The 26143-nt window shown below is 51.1% G+C and overlaps 1 protein-coding gene across 1 annotated transcript in view; it reads left to right on the top strand.

Annotated features, from left to right (window-relative positions):
- Window positions 1-972: 972 nt before the first annotated feature.
- The window catches only part of ALX4 (ALX homeobox 4), a 44457-nt gene continuing 19286 nt past the window's right edge, over window positions 973-26143 (top strand). The window contains exon 1 of the mRNA XM_019746387.2: window positions 973-1511. Within this exon, the coding sequence (XP_019601946.1) occupies window positions 1055-1511 (457 nt within the window). The 5' untranslated portion in view covers window positions 973-1054. The remainder of the gene's footprint in view (window positions 1512-26143) is intronic.

Raw genomic sequence — 26143 nt, 5'->3', positions numbered from 1 at the left:
GTCCCGGGCTAGGAGGGGGAGGGAGGGGGCAGCGCTCTAAAGTTTCTGAAGACTGGCCCAGTCGAAGGATTCTCCCCGTGGTTGAATGAACTCAGTCCCATCCGCTCGCCTATCCAGCTCCCTTGCAGGGGAGGGAAATAGTTAACCAGACGTGAAAGTGGCCATACACAGGACGACTGCAGCGTGTGTGTGTTAATTTCATGGAGAAACAGAGAATAGGGAAGAGGGGCTGGAAACACAGAGGAAAAGGCACCCGTGGGGAGGCCCGCAGCTACACCGCCAAATTCGCGCGCAAGCGTGCAAACGACTCGCCTGCAGTTTAGGGCTAGTGGCCCTTCTGACTCCGAATGTCAAAACCTGTTAGGCTTTTTTTTCTCTTAAATCTGTTACGGAAGTTTTTTGCATGCCCCCCTCCCCTAGGCCAAAGCTGGGACCCGATGAGTCTCAGCCTAGCCTCGGGCGCCCTGAGGGTCCCAACGCCTCCCCGCCCAGCCTAGAATCGGAAAAGCCGCTGGGCGCCTCGGGGTCGAATCCTCTGCGAGCGGTTTAGTAGCATCTCCGTCGGAGAACGAAAAGAAGACGCAGGGAAATTGGAAGGAGAGGAGGGAGAGAGGAGGAGGGTGAGAAGGAAGGAGAGAGTCAGGAAAAAAAATCACTGTCCTTTACCACCCCCCTCCCAAACCTTAAGAGGGTTTGAAAGATCTGGTCAACTTTCCGAAACATCTGAATCTTTTTACAGCCCTCGATTCTTTCCCTGAGCCAGCTGTGGGGAAGGAGGGGGAGAGGAGAAGAGAGGAGAGAGGAGAGAGGAGAGGAGAGGAGAGGAGAGGAGAGAGGAGAGAGAGAGAGAGAGAGAGAGAGAGAGAGAGAGAGAGAGAGAGAGAGAGAGAGAGAGAGAGAGAGACCCGTGCAGGGAGGAGGGAGAGCGAGCGAGCAGGCCCTCGCGCAGCGCACAGCCACCGCCTCCTCGCCTCTCCAAACTCCCGGCCAAGGCGCGCGGTGGCGTCCTCGCGCTCTCGCTGGAGCCCCCGCCCGTCGCTCGCGCAAGCCAGGCATGAATGCTGAGACTTGCGTCTCTTACAGCGAGGCGCCGGCTGCTGCCATGGACGCCTACTACAGCCCGGTGTCGCAGAGTCGGGAGGGCTCGTCGCCTTTTAGGGCGTACGCCGGCGGCGATAAATTCGGCACAACTTTCCTGTCCGCCGCCACCAAAGGGCAGGGATTCGGAGACGCCAAGAGCCGGGCCCGCTACGGCGCAGGGCAGCAGGACCTGGCGGCACCTCTGGAGAGCGGCGCCGCAGCGCGGGGCTCCTTTAACAAGTTCCAGCCCCAGCCCCAGCCACCAGCCCCGCAGCCGCCGCAGCCGCAGTCACAGCCGCAGCCGCAGCCGCCGGCGCCGCAACAGCATCTCTACTTGCAGCGAGGCGCCTGCAAGACGCCCCCGGACGGCAGCCTCAAACTCCAGGAAGGCAGCGGCGGCCACAACGCGGCTTTGCAGGTCCCCTGCTACGGTGAGTGCACGTGCGGGTCCTTTGGGGCTGGGCCCCAGGGCCCGTGGCTTCGTCACCCCCAAAACCCATTAGGCTTGCGGGAGGCAGGAGTTGGGCTAGGGAGACGCGGGGCCGAGCAGGGAGTGACTCCGGATCGGAAAGTGGGCATCTACCGTCCCGAGGGGAACTAAGGTATTCGTCCTGCCTCTTTCATATCTACCCCCGGCACAAGGCCGAAGGCGCGAAGCGTTCTGGCTATTAAATTCGACCTGGAGTTGTTTCCACTGCACTTCGCCGTTTCCCCGACCACTCGTTCTGCGCTGACCGCGGGCGCTTTAAAGCGGATGCTTCTTACCGGCTCCAGGCGTCCAGAGGGAACAGTTGCAGCGCAGCGCTGGGGCGCGGAGTTCCCAGCTGCGGAGGCCTCGCTCCCTGCCGGCTCGGAGGCTCCTCCAGCCTCGCCACAGGTGGGAGCGTCGCAGGTGCGGAGCCTAGCTGGGAGCCCCAAGCGCAGTCGGCAGAGCGCGCCCGGGATGCCGTGGAACGGGCACAACACGGACGCGGGTCCGGAGATGCCTGGGGCCGCGAAACACCCAAGTCCCGGGGACCCAAAGCGCGGCTTGCCGCTGGGAGGAGGGCCGGCCAGAGTTTCGGAGCGTTTTTCTGTTAGCGAGCCCGAGATGCTGGCCGACCTCGGAACAAAGGTTTAGGGCCGACCCCGCAGGGAGGCAGGAAGCCGCAAGTCTCCAGGCGGCCCAATGCTGGGGGAAAAGGGAAGTTTCTAGGTCCTGATTTGGGCCTACAGGGAACCCGAGGCCCAAATGACCTCCAAGCCCCCTTGAACGCAGGCCTGGGCCCCCACAGTGCAACGACCATAGTGGAGGAGAGCGTCTCTCAAGGGCGGCCTGAGGCCAGGGCAGCTCAGGAGCCTCGGCCTTCTCTTCCCCAGAGTCAAGATTGGTGAGCCCCAAGGGCAGCGAGGGAAACCAGAAAGGGAGAGGAAAATCTCTGGACTTGAAGACCTAGGTACACAGTCTCCTCCTGAGGCCTTGGCCTTCAGGCAGGATCCTGGAGATGAGCTGGTGCGGATCCAGGCCTGATGGAGAGGTACCAGGCCCGGGACAGAGGTGGGACATGGGGGAGGCCTTGGCAGCTGGAATAACCTTAGGAAAACAGCCCATGGCAAGCACTTTCTTATACTCAAACTGGCTCTCCCACCACCTCGGAATTAGTTGGAATTAGTTCGTTAGGTGGTTGTTGACACGCACATTCACACAATCATATGCCGTCTAGACTTGCATTCCACACACAAAGACACAAAAACAAAAACAAAACATCCTCTTCCTCATGAGCCAACAGAGTTACACATCAAGTATACTCCCTCGTGGGGCCTAGCACATAGTCACACACTCCCAGACCCATGGGACTGGACTGAGAGCAGATTTAGAAAGATCCGGTGGCCTTTCCCGCTTCCTACACCTTTCCCCTCCACCTTCCTGTTAGAATGAGATCAGGCGCTTAGATCACAGACATTCGCTGCTCCACACAGGTGCTCCTTCCACACCAGGCAGTGGGGAGCTCTCACTCCTGCACACACACACACACACACACACACACACACACACACACACACTGGCCTGCCTCCTGGCCTCACCCAGGCCCCTCCTGTCCATGTCATTTGGGACTATTGGGTTAGAGCGAGTCACAAACTGGGGACCCATGGAGGTTCATTGTGCAAAGCCAGGGGACTCGTGTGTTTTCTCTCCCCCTGCACTGGATGTTCATGTTCTAAAGAAATTCACCACTGACACTTCTGAGGAGGCTGAGAGATTTTAGGCAAGTTGAGAGCCCAAGCTGCTTCCTCCCTCTTGTTTGGAAGATGCCTTCAGGTCCACAGGGAAAGGGGAAGGGGCTGGCCCCCTCTGAGCTCTACTGGGCCTTCACTTGCCAGCCTAGCCCTTCCCCTGTTTGTGTTAGCCATTGGGGCTGCCCAGAGTGTTACCAGTGAGAAAGTCACTACACCTGGGTCCTCATCTGCATCATAGGAGATAACAGTACGGCCTCACTGGGTGGTAAATGTGCTCCCACCAGGAGAAAGCAGGAATCTAACGGAGAGGGCAGGAGTCTAGCTTACCTTCCTTAGTGTTTCCATCATCAGCCTCTGTGATGTTGGGAACCTGTGAGCACCCAATTGTGAAGACAGGACAAGCTCCTGCCCCTGCTCTCGGCAAAGCCATAAGCTGCAGGTTGGGACAAAAGGCAGCCTGGAACAACGGACAGGGCCGGACTCCCCTGCCCAAGATGGAGACACTTCTCAGGGCAAAGCCACAAACAACAAACAGCTCTTGTTTATTATTTTCCTTCTCTCAGCAACTGAGTTTCACTGGCTAGGAGATTTCTGGCCCTTGTACAAAAGAAATTAGGCACGTTAGGTCCAAGATGAGGAACGCGAGGCACCCTAAAATGAGGCTCTGCCCTTTACAGGGGCAGCTGGGGAAAGGGCTTCTGCAGTTGGCTGTCTAGATGGCCAGCAAGGAGGGAAACTGAGGCACATGTCGACAGCTGTTCTCTCCACACTTGTCAGAGTGTGTATGCAAAAGAAGAGAGATGGGGTTCAAGGAAAAAGCCTTGGAATGTTCCCAGGAGTTTGGGGACAGTGGGGGCAGACACGGCCTCGGCGCTGGGCTGGGCAGGGCCTCGGCTGATCTGGGCCCCAACCGCAGGTAGCTCGGACCTCACAGTCTCCTTCGCTGCTCTGTAGGTCCCGGGGCCGGAAGCCAGTTCCTTGATCTGCGTAACTACACAGAGCGGGAGGCAAGGGTCGGAGGCTTCCTCCCGGACCTCAGCCCTGCGAGCCACTCCCCTGGCCCAAGGGGTCATCTGCCAGCGAGGTGCGGGTCTGGGGGTAGCGCCAGTGAAAAGCCGAGGGAGCGCGCGGCTGAGAAGCCGCCTTGGACTCCGCGGGCGGGATCTTCTCCGAGTTGCCAAAGTGGAGGTGAGAAATTCACCCCGTCTGCAGTCGTCTCTACTCCTAACTGCGCCTCCGTTTCCCCATCAGTACTAAAAGAGCGACAAGGAGAGGAGTAGGCAGTCCTCTCCGGGGCAAAGGTTTTTCGCGTTGTTACAAAAGAGCCCCAGCCTGCTCTCTCCTGCTGCAAACCTGACCTCTCCAGGCTCCGGTCCTCACTTCGGCCCTCCGAAGTCCTTGCCTGTCCCTGGCCCGTTTTTTGGCCGAGTGGGCCCCAGGAGAGACTCCAGGTTGGTGACCTGACATTTCTCAGCTGCCCGAAGAGCCTCCTCGCTGCCGGGTTGTGGGATCCGGCACCTCACCCCCCAAACCCTGGGCCAATTCCCCAGCCGCTGCCACCGCGCCAGGCCTCAGCCATGCGCCCCGGGACGCTTCGGGGAGCAGCCCTGCTCCCTCTTCTCTTTCGCTTTCGATTCGGTGCAGAAAGGTTTTTCGTTGCTAGCGGATTGCTACCTTCCCAGACACCCGGCCTGGAAGGCAACGCTCTCAGAGCAGAGGTCTGGGGAGACGCGGGCCAGGCCGGAGACCCCTAGGGCGCCACTGAGGGGCTGGTCCTGATTTATCGAATTAGACGCAGTGTTTGAATCGTAAGGATATTTATTTCCACTCACCGACACAATCCACACACCACAAAATGTAACTACTCCTCCCGGGTCGGGTCGTATTCGAATTTAGTCAAAGAACCAGGGTGTGTTTTTGAATGGGCCCCCAAAAAGACATCAAGAAACAGACATGAGGGCAGAAGCAGCAAGAGCCGATGGGGGATTGGAGATCCTCGAAAGAAAACTGGGAGCTGTGACATCCCCGATCCCAGGTCAATTTGTTTGGTGGGCGCTGGGAAGGAGGATGCTTTTAATTTTTTACTTTGTTAATTTCGATAGCCACCAGCTTACTTGAACAATCCCGCCTAAACGCATATGTTCTTAAATTAAAAAACAGAAGGCCTGGATGAAAGGTCTGGTGTTATTTTAAACCAATCGATTTGTAGAAAGTTTTCTTTCTTATAAATAATTTATATACAGCAAAGTACACCGCTATGTGGAAAGTACAAAGAATTGTTACATATGTGAACACGAGTATAACTACCAGCTGGATCAAGATACCCCTTTATACACTGAGTATGTACACGAAAACTTTTGGGGGAGAATGTTTTTGTAAGTTGTTTTAAGAAAGTTGCAGAAAAGACTTCGGAGAGCTGGGGGCCCCACCTTGTACCCCACGGTGGTGTTTCTTGAGTAGGGTGACCTTGTACTCCCCGTATTTGCGTGGTCCCGACTCAGAAAGCGAGGGTATACTACCCACTGCACCAGTAACCTCGCTAGGCCGCGGGGCTATCCCGGAGTCGCCAAAGCCCTGAGCCGTGCACACTGCAAAATGGGGCCGTGGTAGGAAAACAAATGAAAATACCATACATAAAATGTCGCCAAAGTCCCCGAGGACTTTCGTTTTGGAGAGCAGTTGGATGCACTTTTCCGGAGAGGTACCTTTATCTTGGCCTCCGCGAATTTCTCCCTTCCGGCAGTTTTGCTCACTGCTTTGTTTGGGTGGCAAATTGAAACGGAAATATGAAATGGAAATACAACGGTCTTTGCAGATATGGGAGTGAGGTGAGGTTGTAGTCCCGCGTGTTTGTCTGGGGTTCAGGCTACTCCAATGACCCCTGGACCAGCAGGGTGCCCGAAGCAGCAGGAAGGGAAAGAAGGGGAAAACTGCCCAGAGTGCTCACGGCACCACTGGCATATGATGGGGAAACGGGAAACCAAGCTCCAGCGGTGCGCCTTTCCCTGCAAGGAAAGGGGAATTGGTAGTGGTGGGGCGCTCTGAGAGAATGCTTGGCAGGAGAGAACTCCTTGCACCCAGAGCTCCAGTGTCCTCAGCTCCCACGACCCCAAAGGACTAAGGCCACGCACTGTTTTGGATGGGGCCGTGAGAGCCCAGTCATGTGCCTGGACGCCGCCTGTCAGGCACCACCTGGCCACGTGCTCCCACAGCTACGGGATTCCCCAGGAATCGCTAAAGTGACCATCAGGCTGTCAGATTAGGAAACTAAGACAGTGAAGCCGGGGCTACGTGGTGATATCGCCCAGCGAATAAATTCAGAATGAAAGCCACCGGTCCCGTCTCGCTCAGGAGCCGTGGGTACCACACACCATTGGCTGGTTTGCACTAGACAGTGAGAAGAGGCCCTTCTTCAAAAAGAGGCCCTTTTGCTGAAAGAAGAGGCACCTCTCTCCAGATAGCAAGCCCTCCCAGCCACAGGGTGGTGCTTCTCGGAGATCGGAGTTACTGATGGCCCCCTCAGACCTCCCCTCCAGAGGTACAGCCCTGCACCTTCTTCTCTCATCTACAGGTGTGCAAATAATGACACCCCCACTTCTATGCAAGATGCTCCTTCCTTTCCCAGTACAGGGGTGCAGAGTAGCCCCGGAGCAGCAAATTCTGTGCTGCCTAGAAACTGGTATCCCCAGAAAGGCTGACTGGGTGCAACAGAAACCTCCGTCCGGTGTGTTCAGAGACATGTCCCGGGGCCCCAGACACACCAGACCTGCCCCCCCATCCCCAGCGCATTGTGTATCTTTAGCAAAGACCCTCTTCTCTACCCCAGACTGCCAGCACGAGGCGGAGAAGGAGGAGTAGGAAGGAAGCTGAAACTCGGAGAAGAGAAGAGATGCGCAAAGGGGAAGTTCAGAGGCGCGAGAGGCTGGGGAGTGGGGTGACGATGTGGGGCGGTGGGCAGTTTCGGAGTCTGGCTCCAGAGGCAGCTAGGACGGTCACCGTGGTGCTCCGCGGCACCCAGAGTGCATTTTCGGAGAGGAGAGTTACTGGGAAATACTGTGGCGAGGGGGGAGGGGCTGTGTGACAGGCGCCGCAACTCGCCAAGTACCTGTCTTTCCTGGCGACCGTGCGGCGCGGACTCGGGACCGCAAGTTTGGGGCTGCTGGGCGCCGGCGCCGATACCTGTTCGAGAAAGAGAGGTAATTGGTGCGTGCTTCATCCGATTCCTAAAGCAGATTGTTTTAGAGAGGATTCTCCTTCCACACGGGGAGCCACGGAGCGTGGGCGTCTGTTCCAAGCGCATCGCGGATGCACTGCCCACAACTCGGCTCGGGGCAAAGCAGCTGGTCCTCCCGGCGCTCCGAGGGCCATGGCAGAGAAGATTCGAGGCTGTGGAAGCTTGGGGGTGCGACCCTAAGGCCCGGCTTGGCACATGTGCGGCGCAGGGTGCAGCATCTGGGTGTGGGTTGCCCCCGGTCTTCACCGGTTGCCTTCTCTACGCCGCGTGGCCTTGGGGAAGTCCCTTTCCCTTCCCTTCCTGGGTCCGAATTTTAGCGAAATGCTGGCGTTTGGACAATTTCCAAAGACCCTCTAGGGGTGTCTAGTATGCCAGTACCAGTTTGGACCTACCTTTACCCTGTTCACCTGCCCTCCTCATCCCTACATACACTTTTGTCCGGGAGAAATCGGGTCGTGTGGACAGGAAAGACTTGCCTGGAAGCGGAAACGGGTCCTGAGGTTCCCTAGGGTCTGTTACAAGGCGCAGCAACAAAGTGGGTAGGGGTTTCAGGCCGTCCTGGAGGCCACAGTTGAATGCAGGTTGTAGGCGCCAGGCTGGGGCTTAAATATGGAGAGGGGGCAGCTGCGGGGTGTCTTGTGCTCGCAAGTGACCAGGCTTAAGCCAAGGCTCTGAAGTTCCCAGCCCCTCTGGGGTGCTCATGCCCCCTGTCTCCTCTCATCGTCCCTATGTCCGCATTTACTGAGCACCTACTATGTGCCAGACTTTGTTCTAAGAGTACAAATTCAACACCTGCCTGCTATCCTATAGCTTACATCTCTCCAGGAGTATAGGTTTGGGCATAATAAATGTTTACTTGCTGGAAGGATGAATGAAGAATTGGGAGTGTGGCCTGACCCAGGTTAAGGTCAGCTGTGAGCGTATCCCAGTACCTTTGTCTGTGGGTGGCGGCCTGGGGATTTGTGTTAGCGTGTGCACAGTGTGAAGGGGGTGGGGCCCCACCCATACTCATTGGGGTCGGGTTCTGCCATCCCAGTGTGCTTCAGGGGGCCGAGTGTACTAACTGGTGTGCATTTCTGTGTGAAAGACAGGTGCGACCCTGAATGCCTGTGTCTGTGTCCCTGTGTATGGGAGCCGTGTGCCTGTGTGCCTGCAAGAGTGAGCCCCTGCGCTTTATGCCAGGGAGACCGTGACTAAGCGCCTGAGCGGCATGGCCTGTGGCCTTCCTTGCTGATAGTGGGGGCTCCTTGGTGAGACTGACTCATCGAGTGGTAGGCAGAGTCCCCCTGTGGCCTGTGGGGGTGGCACCCAGCTCCCCCCACCGTGTCTTCCTGGGGCCCTCACTGGGTCTACCCAGCCCACCCACACTGTAGCGAGCTTCCCCTCAACCCCCAGCTCTTGAGTGTACCCTCTGTCCTGTATGGCTCACTGTGGACAAGGAAACATCCTCCACACCATCTTTATGTGTGTTACAGAACCCATTTAGCAGATGAACAAACTGAGGCCCCAAGAGAAATGGGGCCCCACAGACAGGTTAATGGGAAGGCAGGAACTACTACTGGGTTCTCCTCCTTCCACTGCTGGGGACGAAGGAGGACAATGGTCTTGGGGAATATCTGCTCAGGTTCATCTTTATCTACCCTCTCCCTTCATTGTAACCCCTTCAGTACATTGAACTCTCTCTGTGGATCAAATACGGTAGATGCTTTCAGTCCTCCCACTTCAGAAATAAGGCGGACTCCACCATGAATTCCTGGGGATCACAGGGGTAACAGGAGAGCACTGATGGAGTTCTCGTAGGATAGGAGGGACTCATCCTGCATGTGACCAGGCAGAGCTGGGACTCCTGCTCTCTGCCGGGCTCCCTGAGCCAGGTTTGCTTTCCCAAGTGGTGGAAACCATGAGAATGCATATCTGAGAGGGTTAACTGAGGCCACATGACGACCCTTCTCCTCTTTCCGTTGACCGTCTGCCAGGCCTAGAGGTCTCAGTGGCATCCAGGAGCCCTGGTACTGCCCCCCTACACACAGTGGGTCATGGTGTCATGTTGGGTGTCCCACCCAGTGTTGGAAGAGACACCAGATGTCTGCTAGCCCAGATGTCCTGTTTTACAGTCAAGGGGACTGAGATGCCTGATCCACTTAATCGTCACTCACCAAACTGTGCCTGTCACTGTGCCAGGCCGTGTGGGGGATTCTGAGAAGCGCTGGACACAGCCTCTGCCTTCAGGTCCAGAGGGGGAGACAGATTAGTAAGCTGGCAATTCCAGTTCACCAGACGATGCTGGAACAGGGAAACCTCAACTGAGGCTGGGCTTTCCTTGGGGTGTGTGGTGTGTGGTGGCAGGAAGGCCGACGGGCTGTCTACGGGATCTGTAGCTCCTTAGAAGACCCCATGCCCAGGTGGGGGTAACCTCGCCCAGTAAGAGGAGGGCCCAGAGAAGTTGGGAGAAGTTGGGAATTGCCACAGACCCAATGGATATTCTCTGGTCGCTGAAAAGCCCTTCGCTGCTTCTCCTCTTTCCCCTTTCCCCCCTCCATGCCTTCTCTGGAGAGCAATAGATCTGAGTTCAAGTCTCGACTTTTCCATGGAAATAGCCATGTGCCTTTGGAACAGTCCCCTTATTTCTCTGATTCCTCTAAATTCATTTACAAAATTGGGCTGTTTAGGCCTGTCCTATGAGGGAGGGGAGCGGGGGGAGGTGAGGATGCACAGAGGAAATATGCCTGCAGGTACATCCTGCAAGGTCAAGTTCTTCTCCTGGGAGGACTAAGGGTCCTACCCACTCTCATTATCTACCCTTTGTGGGTGATAGGGTGTCTCAACTAGTGCTGGTGGGGGTTCTGATCAGATTTCAGATTGGAAATGGAGACTTTCGGGCCCTTTCAGCTATGTGGGCCTCCCCAGTGTCCAGTGGTCTCCCCAGCCCTGTCTGCAGCCCCACCACTCAGACACAGGGGTTCCCATCTGGCTCACTGTGCACCCAGCACTGAGCTGGGACAGCTCCATGGCCTCCACCTTCAAGGAGAGAGCTCACCGTTGGGCATAGAAGACAAGCATCCCCACAGTTCTGCTGCACAGGTCCCCTTTCGGGGCCTCGGCCTCCCATCTGTTAACCCCCTGCATTTGTTGCTTTCTGAGGCCCTGGGGTTCTGTGCTATTCCAGGCCTGGGATCGAGGCACCAAGAGTGGCAGATGGGTCCTCTGGGATCGTTAGGAGGCCCCTGGGTCCCACTGCTCTGCCCCATTCTTGCCGAGGGAGCCCCCTTAGAAGGCAGAAAGTTGGTCTAATCTGCCAAACGGGAAGAGTCTGGTGTGCTTTGCCTGTCTCCCTGCCTCAGTTTCTCCATCTGCACGTCAGGGATGATAATGAAGTGAGGTGGATGGGGTGCGAGGCGGAAGGGGGTTAGAGTTGGCAGGGCAATGCCTCTGTGCTGACAGCACCGTGCACACGCCTGCCGGTACAGCAAGCTGTGTACCAACTGCTTCTTGTGTATGGTTTCACTGAATCGCTCACAGCCCTATGACACAGTCGATCATCCCTATTCCCTGGATGAGAACAGACGCATACAGGATGAGGAACTTGCCCTAGGTGGGTCCGATAGGAAGCGAGAAGACAAGCGCTGATGGCCAAGGGCTCTGAGGACCTCAAAGGCATTCTTTTATGGTATGATCCTAACTAGCCCTGAGGTCATCCTAACCCTATCCCAGATGATATGGGATTGAAAGACTGAGTTGTACAAACACGGCCCTCAAAGAGTTCTTCCCACTTTCCCATCTGGAGATGCGATGGGAGGGGTGCGGGGGCTCAAGGGTGGGCTTGGTGCCTGGAAGGTCAGAGTTCTAGACCTGAATCTGTGACCTTGGGCACTGCTTCTTCACCTGTTCAAGTGTCCTGCTGGGCTGTGGTGAGAACAGGGGGCAGGCACGGCACAGGTGCCTCATCACTGTTATGAGGGATTACTCTTTGGATTTCCAGAGTCCCCAGGAACTTGCCAGAATCTCTGGTCAGGACAGGATGGAGCTGAGGAAAGCATGTGGGACAAAACATGTGGAGAATTACCTTCCTCCTGGGGAGGAAGAGCTACAGCAGGAGGCTTTTGTCTGCTTTGTTTCAATCTGTTTCCCCAGAGCCTGGAGCAGGGCTTGATATACATAGTAGGTGCTCAATAAATGTTTGTTGAATGAATGATATGGGATGAGAACATGCTAGAAACTCTGAAAATCTTTCTATCCTCTTCCTCCCTCCTTCCTTTGCATTGAGGCCTAGAATGAGAACCTGACTTCTGGTTCTCTTGTACCCTCGTGGAAAATAATGTATTTCCTGTGAGGATCCCTATTGGGAATGGGTGTGAGAGCAGGGAGGTCTTCCAGACTCTGGCAGTTGGAGGAGCACCCCTTTTCTCCACTGTGCCCCTTCGCTGTCACCTCAGAGACAAAGTCTTGCTGCTGCACCCCTGGGCTGGCTCTAGTGAAATGGGCAATCTCTCTCCTGACTTCTCCCCTCAGGTCTCCTCCAGAAGTGAGTTCTGGGTCCCTCCTGCCTGTACCTCACCCTCACCTGCACCATTCTGGGCCTCTTGTTCTTTCCGGCTGCCTGCCCAGTAGGGCCACCTGACAGCTGCTGGCATTCCTCCCTGGGTACCTTATCCACTCAGTCCCATCCCCCACCATCCCACAAACTGAGTTTCACCCCCCACAAAGGTATGCAGCACTCTGTTCTGGCCAAGATACCCTCCTTCCACTATATGAAGCATTTAGACCTGAGCGTTGGATATAGTCAGCACTCAGGGGCTGGTGGCCACAATTACAGATGGCGTGGACAGAGAGCTGGAGGAGACTGGTGGAAGGCGTCCTTCTCCCTCTTGAGAGGGAACTGGGCATAAACAAAGCTCTGAAAAGTGCCCTGCCAAAGGCTTCTCCTCCCAGCCAACAAATCCCGCAGGGTTGTGTCCCGGTGTCAGGCAGGCGTGGAGCACTTGGCAGGGAAAGGGCTGAATGTGCTGCAGTGGGAGTCTCCAAGGAAAGTGCAAATGAACTGGGGCTTGGTGTATATGGGCACTAGGAATGGACCTTGGAGGTTGAATAGGAATTCACTAGCTGAGGTAGCTGGAAACGGCACTCCAGACTCAGAAAACAGCATGAACAAGGGCTTTGGGTCAAGAAAATATGCAGAGGGGCAGCCGATTAGCTCAGCTGGTTAGAGCACCGTGCTCTTAGCAACAAGGTTGCCGGTTCGATCCCCACAAGGGCCACTGTGAGCTGCGCCGTCTACAGCTGGTTTGAAATAGCTACTTGACTTGGAGTTGATGGGTCATGGAAAAACACACTTAAAATAAATTTTCAAAAAGTTAAAAAAAATAAGAATAAAAAAATTAAGTCTTTAAAAAGAAAATTTGTGGAGTGTTTGGGAAAGAGCAAGTGTGTCGCGTGCAAGGGTCATGATGGATTCAGGCAAGATGGGGCCTGAGGAATGGCAGGGGCAAAGCCAGGAGGGACGTTTACTGTTTGCTAGGGGTTCAGACTTTGGGGAAGAGGCCTCTGAGCAGTGCAGCGAGAGGCCAAGATCCCAAGTTCAGTGCTTTTTGTGCAGCTCAGTATGTTCTGTTTTAAAAAACATTTCAATGTTTTAAATTTTCTACTGTGGTAAAATATATGTAACATAAAATTTGACCATTTTAACCATTTTATTTAAGTGTATAATTCAGTGGCATTAAGTACATTCATAATGTTGTATAACCATTGCTTTTATCTATTTCCGGAACTTTCTCATCATCTCAAACAAATCCATTAAACAATAACTCCCCATCTCCCTCTCCCCCAAGCCCCTGGAAACTTCCATTCTACGTTCTGTCTCTATGAATTTTCCTACTCTAGGTATCCCAGAGGCTTATAACTGTGAAAATCCTTGTTGTCCTTTTGTATATCTTTGGAGAAAAATCTGTTCAATTCCTTGGCCCATTTTTGAATTGGGGTTTGTTGTTGTTGTTGTTGTTGTTGAGTTATAGGAGTTATTTCTGTATAATAATGCCTTATCAGATACGTGATTTGCAAATATTTCCTCTCATTCTGTGGGTTGTCTTTTCTCTCTGGATAGTGTCCTTTTGATGCACAAAAGTTTTAAAATTTGATTATCCAAGAAATCATCACTAACTCCAATATCATGAAGAATTTCCCTTACATTTTCTTCTAAGAGATTTATAGTTTTAACTCTAAAGTTTAGGTCTTTATTTTGAGTTAATTTTGGTATATGGTAGAAGATAACGGTCCAACTTCTTTTTTTTTGCATGTGGGTATTCAGTTTTCCCAGCACCATTTGTTGAAAAAGACTGCCCTTTTTCCATTGTAGGGTCTTGACACCTTTGTCAAAATTCAATTGGCCATTCAGATGGGCACAAGTCTTATTAGGGAGACTGCTTCATGGACAGTGTGGATGACTGACCACTGCACTGTACACCTGACGCTGAAGCTGAATAATATTGTATGTCAACTATAATTTAATATATATACTCATGGGATACGGAGTACAGCATAGGGAATAGAGTCAATGGAATTGTAACAGCTATATACAATGTCAGAGGGGCAATAGATTGGGGGAGGGGGTTATCACTTTGTGAGGGATGAAATGTCTAACTATTGTATTGTTTTGTACAGCTGAAACTAATAATAATAATAATAATAATAATAATAATAATAATAAATCAGTTGGCCACATATTTGAGAGTTTATTTCTAGGCTGTCTATTCTGCTTATTGGTCAGTCTGTCTGTCCTTGGCATGCCTTCTTAGGTAAAGTCCAGAATCCCAGAATATGGGGAACCTCGTAAGTCATCCTGTCCACCCCCTCACTTCCAGGCCAGTGACTGAATGCCCAAGAGATTCAGATCAGGGACATATTTGTTTTCCAGAAACCAGAGCTGGTGAGAAGGGGTGGAGGGCAGAGCCATTGGCCAGGGTGCCAGAGCCATGACCTTGGCCTCTGGATAGGGTCCCAGCTGTTTAGGAGGCCCCATGTGTATCAGTTGACCCTCCTGTGTGAACATGGCTGTGAGGGAAATTCTCACATACTCTTAGAATCTACACACCACCTCCTAAGAGGCCCAAATTTGGGACCACTTCCTTAGGTAAGATGACCCCAGAGCCCCTTCCCTGTGGAGCTGGAGGAACTCCAGGAGAGAAGCTCGCTGTTCACCCCCCACCAGCCCTGTGCTGTTGGCCCTGTGAGAGCAGTCGTCCCCCCCACCCATCCATGGAGGATACATCCCACGACCCCTAGTGGATGCCTGAAACTGCAGATAGTACTGAACCCTATATATACTATGTTTTTCCCTATACGTACCTATGATCAAGTTTAATTTATAAATTAGACACAGTAAGAGATTAACTAATACTAATAAAATAGAACAATTATACCAATATACTGCAATAAAAGTTATGTGAATGGCTTTGGAGCCATTAATAAGTAAAATAGGGTTATGGTGTAAGATTTCATCACACTACTCAGAACGGCACACAATTTAAAACTTATGAATTGTTTACTTTGGAATTTTTCATTAAATATTTTTAAACCGTGGTTGACCACAGGTAACTGAAACCACAGAAAGCCCTGGATAAGGAGAGACTATTATATCCTGAATATTTTCTGTTTGATTTCAGTAAGAGGCTCTTGTCGCTCCCTATACACCACCCTGGCCATCCAGTGAGTGGGGCTGGGGGCCAGGGGCTGGGGCTCCTGGGGCTAGATGGGGTTCCGGGCCTCCAGTCGGGGAGAGGGGCTGTGGAGAAGGGGCTGTCGCTTCTAGTAGAGCAACTGGGGAGCCCCAAAGGGCTGACTTGTGGGGCTGTTGCTTCCTTCCCTGTTAATCCCCAGCCCAGGTGATTAAACAGAGGCCTCTTCAGCCAAGTCTCCCAGCCAAGTGCCCAAAGGCAAGTTGCACGCACAATTTCTAGTGTTCTTGGAATCGTGTAGGAACTTGGTTCATCCTACAATTGGGCTGGCAGGCTGTCTGACACTTCAGATGCCTTTGGTTTGGGGAGGTCGGTATAGCCAGGACCTAGAAACAGATTTCAGCCTGTACAGCTGAGTGACCTTGGACAAATTGGTTGAGCTTTTTGCCTCAATTTCCTTATTTGAGGCAAAGTGGGGATAAGAATAGTATCTACCTTCTAGGAATATTGTGAGGACTAAATAAGGGAATATAGCTAAGTAAGGAGTTTTGAACAGTTCCTGGGACAGAGTAAGTCCTCAATAAATGTTAGCTGTTAGGATTTTGCTGGAACCCTGACTATATGAGGTTGGTCAGAAACTTTGACAGTTATAGTTGACTGCAGTGCATACAATTTGAAAATGAACAAATCATTACTGAATCTACGTTGTATGGTTGACAAAATCTTTTACATGGATGAGTGATGAAAGGGGTGGAGGCTGGCCACCTGCCAGGAGGGGAGAAGGGGGCCTTGGGCCCCTCAGACCGTATGGGCCATGTCTCCCCAGGCTGCTGCAGCTTGTGCCCAGGTATCATGAGCTGGGGCCTAACTTTCTCCCTTTCCTTTCCGCATGTCTGTTCTCTGTGTTCATCTGACCCAAAGCTTCAGACCAGGAGGTCCCCAAGGGTGGGGCTTGTGTTACGTTCATGTCTGCACGGGTATAGGACTGGACACAGAGAGTGTCAGGGAATTCCTGCACCCACTCTGGACCCCAGCTTGCCCACCTGTGACAAAGGGGCATCTGGTGAGTGCTGCCCGTAGGCCACACCTGGGCCAGGATCTTTCACTCAAACTTCTCAGGAGGTATTAGCACCCCTCATTGACAGGTAAAGGAGTGAGACCCACAGAGCGCTAGGAACCTGTCCATGTCCCAGTGGTGAATTGAGCCCAGATCTCCTGAAGCCAAAGGACCTTTTCCGCTCCATTCTGCGCCCCATGGGCTAATGCCAACTGCTTTGGTGGCCTCAGGCCTGTGTGCGCATCGGACACCACCAAGCATATGAGAGAGCTCTGTAAACTGTGGAGTGGGGTGCACTTGGGAGAGATTTTCAGTGCACAGTGTGCCATCTTCCTCTCACTACTGACCTAAGGACCCCAAATCCTGACTACCTAAGCCCCATCGCCCTCCTCCCAGAGCCATCCTCAGAACCAGCCCAGGGCAGGGCCCGTGTGTGGGAGCAGCCCCATGGGGAGGAAGGAAGAGCCAACAAACCGCTCCCTAAACTGGTGATCGCGGACCGCATGTGAAACGGCCTCATGGTTGTTTGCTCAGCATCTGCGTCTGGACCAGGGAGGAGGTGCCTGGCTTGGAGAAAAATTGCCTGAGCCGAGGGTGGACAGCCAGGGCCCAGCTTCCTTCTGGAAGGCCCACGCCCGACCCTTGCTGTACCTCGTGAGCCCTACGGGATTCAGCCCCTCAGAGAAGTTTCCTCAGGAGCCACTTTCGAGTGACACAAAGTATATTCACATTGTTTCATGGGCTGATTCAGTCCCCCAAGACCTAGTAGCAGGTTGAAAATAGAAGTGCTTGTCATACATCTTCTGTGGATTAAGGTTTTCTCCATAGAAAGCACACACCACGCACTTTAAAACAGAGACTTATTTGAATTTTTTTTTTCAGTGCAGATGAGCAGAAGCCAATGGGGGGGGGGAAACATTTTCAATCAACATGTTAGTTATAAATATTGCAATATTGAATATTGCAGAAATGTGTATTTATTGCTTATTGCGTGTGATAGGCAAAAGACTTGGAACCCGCCCACTCCAAACCCTAGCCATTTAGATGGAAACTCTAGCAGCTTAGATGTAATTATATTCTAGAAATTAAAATTTTTTAGCCATTTGACAGTTATCAAGGTAAAATTTTTTTTGAAAGCAAAGATCGAGTAATCTTATCCATCCTTATTAATCTCAGAAAATTTGAACTGGCTGCCTTGCAATTCATTCAGCCATTATTTTCCCCTTCTTGTTCAAGGGGAGAAAAATCTTGCCTTTTCAGCTTGTAAATGATTCTTGAGGTTAGCATGCACACAGGGAGAAATAAAACCCTTGATTTTGGGGAAAGAAGCAAATTCTCTCCAGGCTGAAGTGGTCCTTCTGCGGACTGAGAACAAAATTAATTCAATTCAACAGGTGTTTATTGGCTGTCAGATGTAGGCAACAGAGCTTGGTAAGACACCTGCCCCGTCAGTGGCAAGCGTATGGTCTAATGGCGGCGGCTGCCATAAATCCACTCTTGTAGTGCTTTGTGATAAGCGGTTTAATTATTAGGGGCCGTTAGGGGAGCTCTGAGGAGGCTGTGGCAGGGAATCCCCAGGGAGGGACGAGGTGATGTTAGACTCAGGCCTGGAAGGTGACCTGGGGCTCAGAAAGGGCCCGGACATGGCCCTGAGTCACTGAGGTCAGTTTCTGCATGACAGTAGTAGTGGCACATTTCTGGAACGGACCCCCTTGTCCCTGCCCACCCCCAGACACATTTCAGGTGGTATGATGTGTGGAGGGCTTCGGATGCTCCCACCGAGAAGATTCTTCTTGAGCAGTTAAACATCCAGATGTTGCCAGAAATATAAGTGGGAGCGAGGTTTTTATACGTAGTTCACAAGTGACCTGAACTTTGTCAACTGGTTTGTGAACCACACTGTTCAATGCAGTGATTAAAACGACAATGTTCCGAGTCCGGCCCGGTGGCTCAGGCTGTTGAAGCTCCGTGCTCCTAACACCGAAGGCTGCTGGTTCGATTCCCACATGAGCCAGTGCCAGATGGCTCAGTTAGTTGGAGCAATGGTGGGCTGCGCCCTCTGCAACTAACAGCGGCAACTGGACCTGGAGCTGAGCTGCGCCCTCCATAACTAAGATTGAAAGGACAACAATTTGACTTGGAAAAAGTCCTGGAAGTACACACTGTTCCCCAATAAAGTCCTGTTCCCCTTCCCCATATAAAAAAAATAATAATAATAATTAAAAAAAAAAGCCCGACAATGTTCATTCCATGGTTAAGCCTTCAAGTTGCAACCTCAGTTAGGGCAACATGTATTTATGTGAGCCTTTCTTTAAAATAAACTATTAGTAGAAGTTTAAAAAATATCTGTAAAAAGTAAAGTTAACATCCTATTTTTACAATGGTGTCAAATGTTTCCCCAGCATTTACAGTCTTTTTTATGTAGATGTGAAATGGGCCCTGATTAGAATGGGACCCTGGGGGCAACTTTGGAGAGAGGCTTGTAAATATCATTCTGGGCAGCTGGAACGGGAAAACTTGAGCAGAAGAGACCGCACCTGGGGAAGGAAGGGCCTGTGGGATGAGTCATTTACAGGTTGAGTGACTTTGCTGAGCTCTTGCAGCTGCCCTGGCCTAACTTGCCCCCAAATAATAATATTAACATTAACAACCTATCAGGGCCGATTCCCATTGGTACAGAGCGTGCTGGGCGTCAGCCAGGGGTGTGCATTCTCACATTCAGCTTCATTCAAACCTCACAACCATTCTGGGACGTGGGTGTTATCAGCCTCACTTTCAATGAGGAAACCGAGGCACACAGAGGGCAAGTCACTTTGCCAAGGATAGCCATAGGTGGCAGAGCCACAGGGTGGCTCAGGAGCCTCCTCAATAATCTCCATTAGACTACCTCCATTTCTTTAATGGGGAAAATGGACATTTCCTTGTCCCATGTAAGGTGCTAGCAAAACACAGCTTCAACAGACACTTCTGAGTAGATTGCTGCCCCAAAGCCCCTCCTATATAGAGATCTGGAATTGCCCCTGAAAATAGCCCCCGCCCCCGGCTGACCTAAATGCCCCTGATCTGTCCACCATCCTGCATTACAATCACTGTCTCCCTCCTGAGGGTGAACCTTTGAAGGAAGGGGCCATGCTTTCTCCGGCTTTGTATTCCCACCACGTGGTCCTTGGCCCAGCACATAGCGGGTGCTCCAAAATGTTGCTGAATGAATGAATGAAGCAAATAAGTAATAGAATCAGGAGTCAAACCCAAGCCTGTCTTAACTTCAAAGATTTCTCATTCATTTCATTTCATCCAGCACAGGATTTAAGCTTCTCTGTCTTACCTGCCTTGGCTCCGAAAGTGCTATTACAGTGTCTCCGGTGGGTGGCTGGGGATGTGGGTTTTCTTCCTGTTACAGAGGAGAAGTGGAGGCAGAGGGATTAAGTGGGAGATGTTTAAGGACATGTCCAGGGCCACATGGTTTGGTGGAGGCAGCGAGGGCGACGGACCCAGGGATGATTTGAAATTGGGAGACCCAGTCCTCCCACTGATGCTCTGTGATCACCTGGGTCTCCGTATCCTGCCTGAGGGATGGGGGGTGGCCCCTGAGCTCTGGGGCTTATTATTGGGGTGAAGGGCGAGTGTGGGAGGCTCCTTGGCTCCTTCTGCCTCTCTGGCAGTGGACCCCACCTGGGCCAGCTCCCCTTCCCCTGCAAGGTACTAGGACCTCCTGCAGCCACATGAGTCAAAGCTTGGGGATGAGACCTGGCCTGGGCCTGGAAGGTGGGAGCTGGGAAATTTCCAGTTTCTTCAAGGTGAGTAGCAAACAGGAGCAGTTAGTGTCCTTTTGACTGAGGTCATGACCCCCACCTACCTCAGTGAACATCAGGAGGTGATGTTCAAGTGTTAGTCATAAATGGGGCTTTTCATGGTGACCTTCAAGCTAGGTTTAGATTAGTCCTCTGAGATGGAAGTGACTCCTGGGGCTCAGTTGTGTCTTCTGTGACAGGATGAAACCTGCCTGTGCTCCCTCCAAAAGCCCATCAAGAGCCATGAGAGGTGATAGGCGTGACCCTGAGCTTAGAGCTGGGCCCCTGGCGTTCACTCCCAGCTCTGCCTCCTCCTAGCTATGTGATCTTGAGCAAGTTTTTAAACTTCTCTGGACCTCAGTTTCTTCCTCTGTAAAATGGGTAACATCCTGGACATCTGGGGAGGATCAAATGCAAGAGTGGATGGGTCAGCACTGCTCTAACACAAAGGATTATGTTATTATTGTTTGTATTATTGTTACCAGCCCTGGTGGGAGGCCTCTAAGGCGACTTGGTAATTTACGACCAGCACAGTTGGGGAGTTGGGAGTGTCCCGTTTTACCAAAAATAGAGCGTACTTTGCCAGGACCTCTTAGGTTTTCAATACTCAGTTCAAGCCCATGCCGTCAAGGAAGCCTCCCCTCAACTTTTCCAGCAGGACTGCCTCCTCCTTGTGGATTCCCTGTGCCTGGGATGCAGAGCTGTTGCCTGTCAGGCCCCCTAATACTTGACCATGAGGCCATGGCTTAGGGGAGGCACTCAGTGAATGAACAAATGAGGGACTCAAGGAATGAACAGAGGCAACCCAAGGCACAGGGTGGAGGCGAGGACAAGGAAAAAGAATCCAGAGGCATACGCTGGGGGATAGAGATCCAGATGGAGGGGGCCATGGGGGCTGAAGGCAGGACCAAGGCCCTAAGGACGCTGGCTACTGGGGTTTCTTTTCTTTTTCCAATTTTTTAAAAATTATGGTAAAATATACATAACATAAAATTTACCATCTTGAGAATTTTTAAGTATGCAGTTCAGTGGTATTAAATATATTAACAAAGTTGTACATCCATCTCCATAACTCTTTTCATCTCGTGCCCATTAAACACTAAAACTAAAACTCTGTACCCATTAAACCACACACGCCCCAACCCCCAGCCCACGGCCACCACCATTCTATTTTCTGTCTCTATGAAGTTGATGGCTCTCGGTACTCACATGGGTGGAATCATGCAGTATTTGTCTTTTTGTGACTGGTTTATTTCACTCAGCAGATCCTCATGGTTTGTCCATGTGTCAGAGTTGCCTTCTTACAGCTGAGTAATACTCCCGTGTGTTGTATGTACCAGTTTGCTTATCCACTCACCCACTGCTAGATACCTGGGTTGCTGCCATGTTTTAGCTAGTGTCAGTGGGCTTTCTTTTGAACATTTTTTTTTAAATACAAGGAAACCTTATTCATTTAGACTAACTATAGGAAAGCCGAATTTATAATAGGCTCAAAAAATAAAGTACTTTTTTTACTTTGAAGTTCCAGCGGTAGTTTGACCTCAGCTAACAAAATACTGCCTCCTGTCGGCCTCAGAGCAGCTGTTACAGGAACCATGTCCTCTAATTGGATCACCAGTTGCTTCTATGGAAGCAAAATGTTTCCAAAGGGCTGGGGGAGCCAGGTTCGTTCCCCAAGTTGGCATCTACCTTGTGATTTTTAAAAAAAAAAATTATTATTGGGAACAGTGTGTTTCTCCAGGGCCCATCAGCTCAAAGTTGTTGTCCTTCAATCTAATTGTGGAAGGCACAGCTCAGCTCCAAGTCCAGTCGCCGTTTTCAATCTTTAGTTGAAGGGGGCGCAGCCTACCATCCCATGTGGGAATTGAACCAACAACCTTGTTGTTGAGAACTCATGTGCTAACCAACTGAGCCATCCGGCCGCTCTCTACCTTGTGATTTTGATTGCAGTGTGCAAGCCCATTTGTAGAGGCCGTGGATGGTGAGGGGTAGGCAGGAAGTTGCTAATTAAACTCCAGTCTGGGTCCACATCAAATTACTACAAATGCTTCAGAATTGGGATTTCTGGATAAAGTGGTTTCTTCCCATTTATCTCCATACTTCTTTTTAAACATTTTTAAAATTTGAAATGATTTCAGACTTTAAGAAAAGTTATAAGTACAAAGAATTCCCAGATGCCCTTTATGCCAATTCCCCAAATGTTAACATTTTACCATATTTGCGGTATCAATCTCTCTTGCCTTTTCTTTCTATGTATATATTGTATCTATATTGATAGAATGCATATACACATATAGAAGTTATTTCTTTCGGGGCTGTTTAAGAGAAAGTTGCAGACATATGCCTCTTTACCTCTAAATACTTCAGTATTTAGTGGAGAATGAATGCAAACCAAGACAGTGTCAGGGTGATAACAAGAAAGTTGGGTGTAAGCTGGGGCATGGAAGAGACCCTGAAAACAAGTCCGGAGAAAAGGCACTGATCCACATTTGAGGTCCCAGGTGTTCAATGAAGTTCTACCCGGGCAATTTTATTAGGGCCAACACTGAAGATGGGATGAGATGGACCAGTTTAGAGGCATCTGAGAGGAGCTATGATTCCGAAGCTTTTCTCCTTCATCCTTGAGTCTATCTCCTGGCTGTCCTGCCCCAGTCCCACACAGGGTATCCCCCCCAGGAGGGTCCAGAGAAAGTGCCTCAGGCTTGGGGTTCAAACCCTAGCTCTGTCTCTTACCAGTTGTATATTTTTAGACTAGTCATTTACTCCCTCTGGCCTCAGTTTCTTGGGCTGTGAAATGGGGGTATTTTACATGGTAGTTGTAAAGAGTCAATAATCGTAGCAGTGGTGACATGATAGATATCCTAGTACTGGGTGAAGCACGAAGTACAATTCCTGGTTTTTAGGGAGAGCTCGGTGCTAATTCCTTTTCCTTCCTTGGCTCCAGATAAGCCCCCTCCATCCTCTGGACCAGAGAAACACCCTCCCACCCCTCTGTGGGAATAACAGAGACAGCGATCTGAGGATGGAGTGATGGAGGAGGGGGCTATCCCCCTGCCTCTGCTGATGCCTGCCTCGGGGAAAAACCCACAGAGGAGTTGGCAACAAATCTGCCAGTCACATGGAAAGCCAACGGGGCCAAAAAACGGGGTTGTGGGGAATGTTTGCTCAGTTTATCTGCAAACAGCTGGAGAGCTAAGGATACCTCAGGCTCTCCATAAAGGAAGGCAACTCTGAGGAACAAAGGAGCTCGGGTCAGGCCTGCCACTCAGCTGCTGGTGATGTTAGACGGTCCCTTCTCTCTGAGCCTCAGTTTTCCCATCTGTAAAATGAGGATGCTCATGAGGGCCACCATGTGGGAATTTTGAGGGGATCGAAATGAGTCAAGAATGTGAAAACCCTCAGAACCAGAGGAGGAAAGAGCTCTGTGGGGAAGGGTAGGCACCCACGTCACCCAACTCTGCGCTAGGACAGCAGCAGACGCAGTAGGGCTGAATAACTATTTGTTTGTCAAACCCTCCCAGGTAGGGCCCAGTCTTTCACCAAATTCTAGAAACCTCATCTAGAACTGGGGCCACGGGCCACCACCTTGGGCCCAGAACTTTATTGGGACTGCAGTGCCTCCTGGTGGCCAGTGTGAGAAACTGCAGCCCTGATCCTGGCCAACAGGGTGTGTGTGGCCCTTGAACCTTCCTGCAGGGGCCAGGGAACCCGCCCTGTGGAGAGCAGAGTCTCCCAACACCCAGTGACTCCCCCTCAGTCTTGGCTTCCTGCAGAGGCCGTGCCCTCTCCATAACCCCTTTTTCCCCATCCCTGGCAGGGATTCAGGCAATGCTGATTGAACTGAGGAAACAAATGGCCAAGTTTCATCCACGAGGCGCAGGGCCGCCTTTCGTCCTTCATCCCCTGCCCTATGGCTGGTTTCCTTGAGGGCCCTCATCCTGCAAGGTCTACTCTTCCACCCCCATGCCACAGCCACCGCATACAAGCAGTGTGTGCTGAGGGACCAAGGCCTGGGTCCCTTTCCTACAGGTATTTTGTCACCCTCAGCAGGGGGTGCAAAGCTGCCCCAGTGCTACCAAATGTAGGAACGCAGGCCCTGTCTCGGGGAGGTGCTGCTCTGGACTGCTTACAGTCTAGTGGGGAGCAGGTAAACCAGTGCGTTAAAGCAGGGAATTCCATGTTTAAGAGGTAAGCCCAGCCCAGGGAGGTAAAGTTGTGCCCCTCGCACTGAGCCTTGGAAGCCCAGTAGAAGCACTTCACAAAAGAAGACACGCAACAAATTAAAGGTGCAACTTCACTGGTGATTTTCAAAATGCAAATTCAAACAAGATTTCGCTTTCCTCCATCACACTGGCAAAGATTTTCAAAACACTGTGACTGGTTCTGGCCCTGAAGTAGGCGGGCACACTGCTGGTTACTGAGGAAAGGGGCACGTTTCTAGAAGACACTTTAGCCATGTTTAGCAGAGGTCCTAAGGTGTGTATGTGATTGAACTCGTATTTCTCGTTCTTGGAGCTTCTTCTAAGGTAATCACCATGAATGTATTGAGGGATTTAACCAGAAGGAAGCTCGTCACAGGCCTGTTATAATTTCAAAGAATCGGAAACCTGTGTGTCCAACAGTAGGAGAGTGATCTCATAAAACAGTTTGCCCATGTGGTGAAATGCTATGCAGCCATTAAAAATGATGTGATGGAAGAATATAGAACAGCACAGAGAGACGTACTCAGGTTCGTGTCGGTTAAAAAAAAAAAAACACAAAAAAAATTTCCCCGTATGTGTGTGATCGTGTTCTTCTTTTGCTTTGTCTTGCGTTTTCAATTTTTTTTCACATAGAACATAGATAAGTGTGTGTAATGAGAAAAAAGAAGCCACAAAAGTTACAGAGAGTGAAACACAGGTGATAGTAGTTGTTAGTCAGCCGGATGTATGAGGGGCAGTTAGAAGGAAGGGTGCACGCAGAAACGTGGAAGCCTAAGGCCACTATGTGTTGGGGTGTGGGAGCTGTCCTGTGGGACTGCAAGCCAGGAGGATGTAAGTGTGTGAAGCAGGCGGGGACCTGTCCTACCTGGGGAATCCCGAATGCCACCGTAAGCCTATTTTGTAAGGTTGGCAGATTTAGCAAAAAAAACAAACTAACAACAAAACCAGGATACTCAGTTAAATATGAATTTCATGTAAACAATGAATAACTTTTAGTGGAAGTATTTCCCATGCAATATTTGGAACGTACTTTTAGTAAAAAAAAAAATATTCTCTGTTTCGCTGCAATGCTAATTTAACTAAGCACCTTGTATTTTATCTAACGGTCCCGGTGAGGGCTCTGGGAGCCAGTGAAAACCTTGAGAGAGAGTCATGATAGGAGCAGATGTGTGAGTTTTAGGCTCTCTCTCTTGTATTTGAGGGTAGTGAGCCTGAGGGCAGAGAAAGCCATTAGATGGTCTGAACTCGAGCTTGAGCTCTGGGAGTCTCCAAGAGGCCTCAGAGTCATGGGGACCCCATTTTGCAAGGCTAGTGGTCAGTGCCCACGGCACAAGGGGCCTTTCTCTGAAGCTTTCCTCTACTCCACTCCAAGTGGCGCTCATTTCCTGACTCCTGAGATCACACAGCAGAGTCCAGCACCCAACCAAACAGCATCATTTGGGATTCTGACAGCGGCTTTCAAATAGTGTTTTAAAATGACAAAAGCAATTCCTGTTCATGGTAGGACAAATAGAAAATTCAGACCCCCCCCCAAAAAAATGAACAAAAGGAACCCCTGTACCTGTATTCTTACCTCTGGAAACTTCTAGTATTTTCTATGGATGCTGTTCCACCTCGCCCCCTCTTCTTTTCAAGATAACATTTACTTAATAATTCATGAACATCTTTCTAGGTACTAAAATGCTATTCCTCTGTAGCATCAGTTTCATTCATTTGTTTACCAAATGTGTTTCTTGAACACCTACTGCGTGTTAGCCACGATATTAGGCATTAGACAGAAGAGGTAAACAAAGCAAATATATTCAGATATATTCTCTATTTGGTGGAAGGGAGAGAGAGACAATAAACAAAGGGGAAAAAAACTAAATAAGTACATAACAATGACTACTAAATTC

The sequence above is a fragment of the Rhinolophus sinicus genome, linkage group LG06, assembly GCF_036562045.2.
Source record: "Rhinolophus sinicus isolate RSC01 linkage group LG06, ASM3656204v1, whole genome shotgun sequence".
Classification (NCBI taxonomy): Eukaryota; Metazoa; Chordata; class Mammalia; order Chiroptera; family Rhinolophidae; genus Rhinolophus; species Rhinolophus sinicus.
This window is presented reverse-complemented; position numbering and strand designations above follow the sequence as displayed.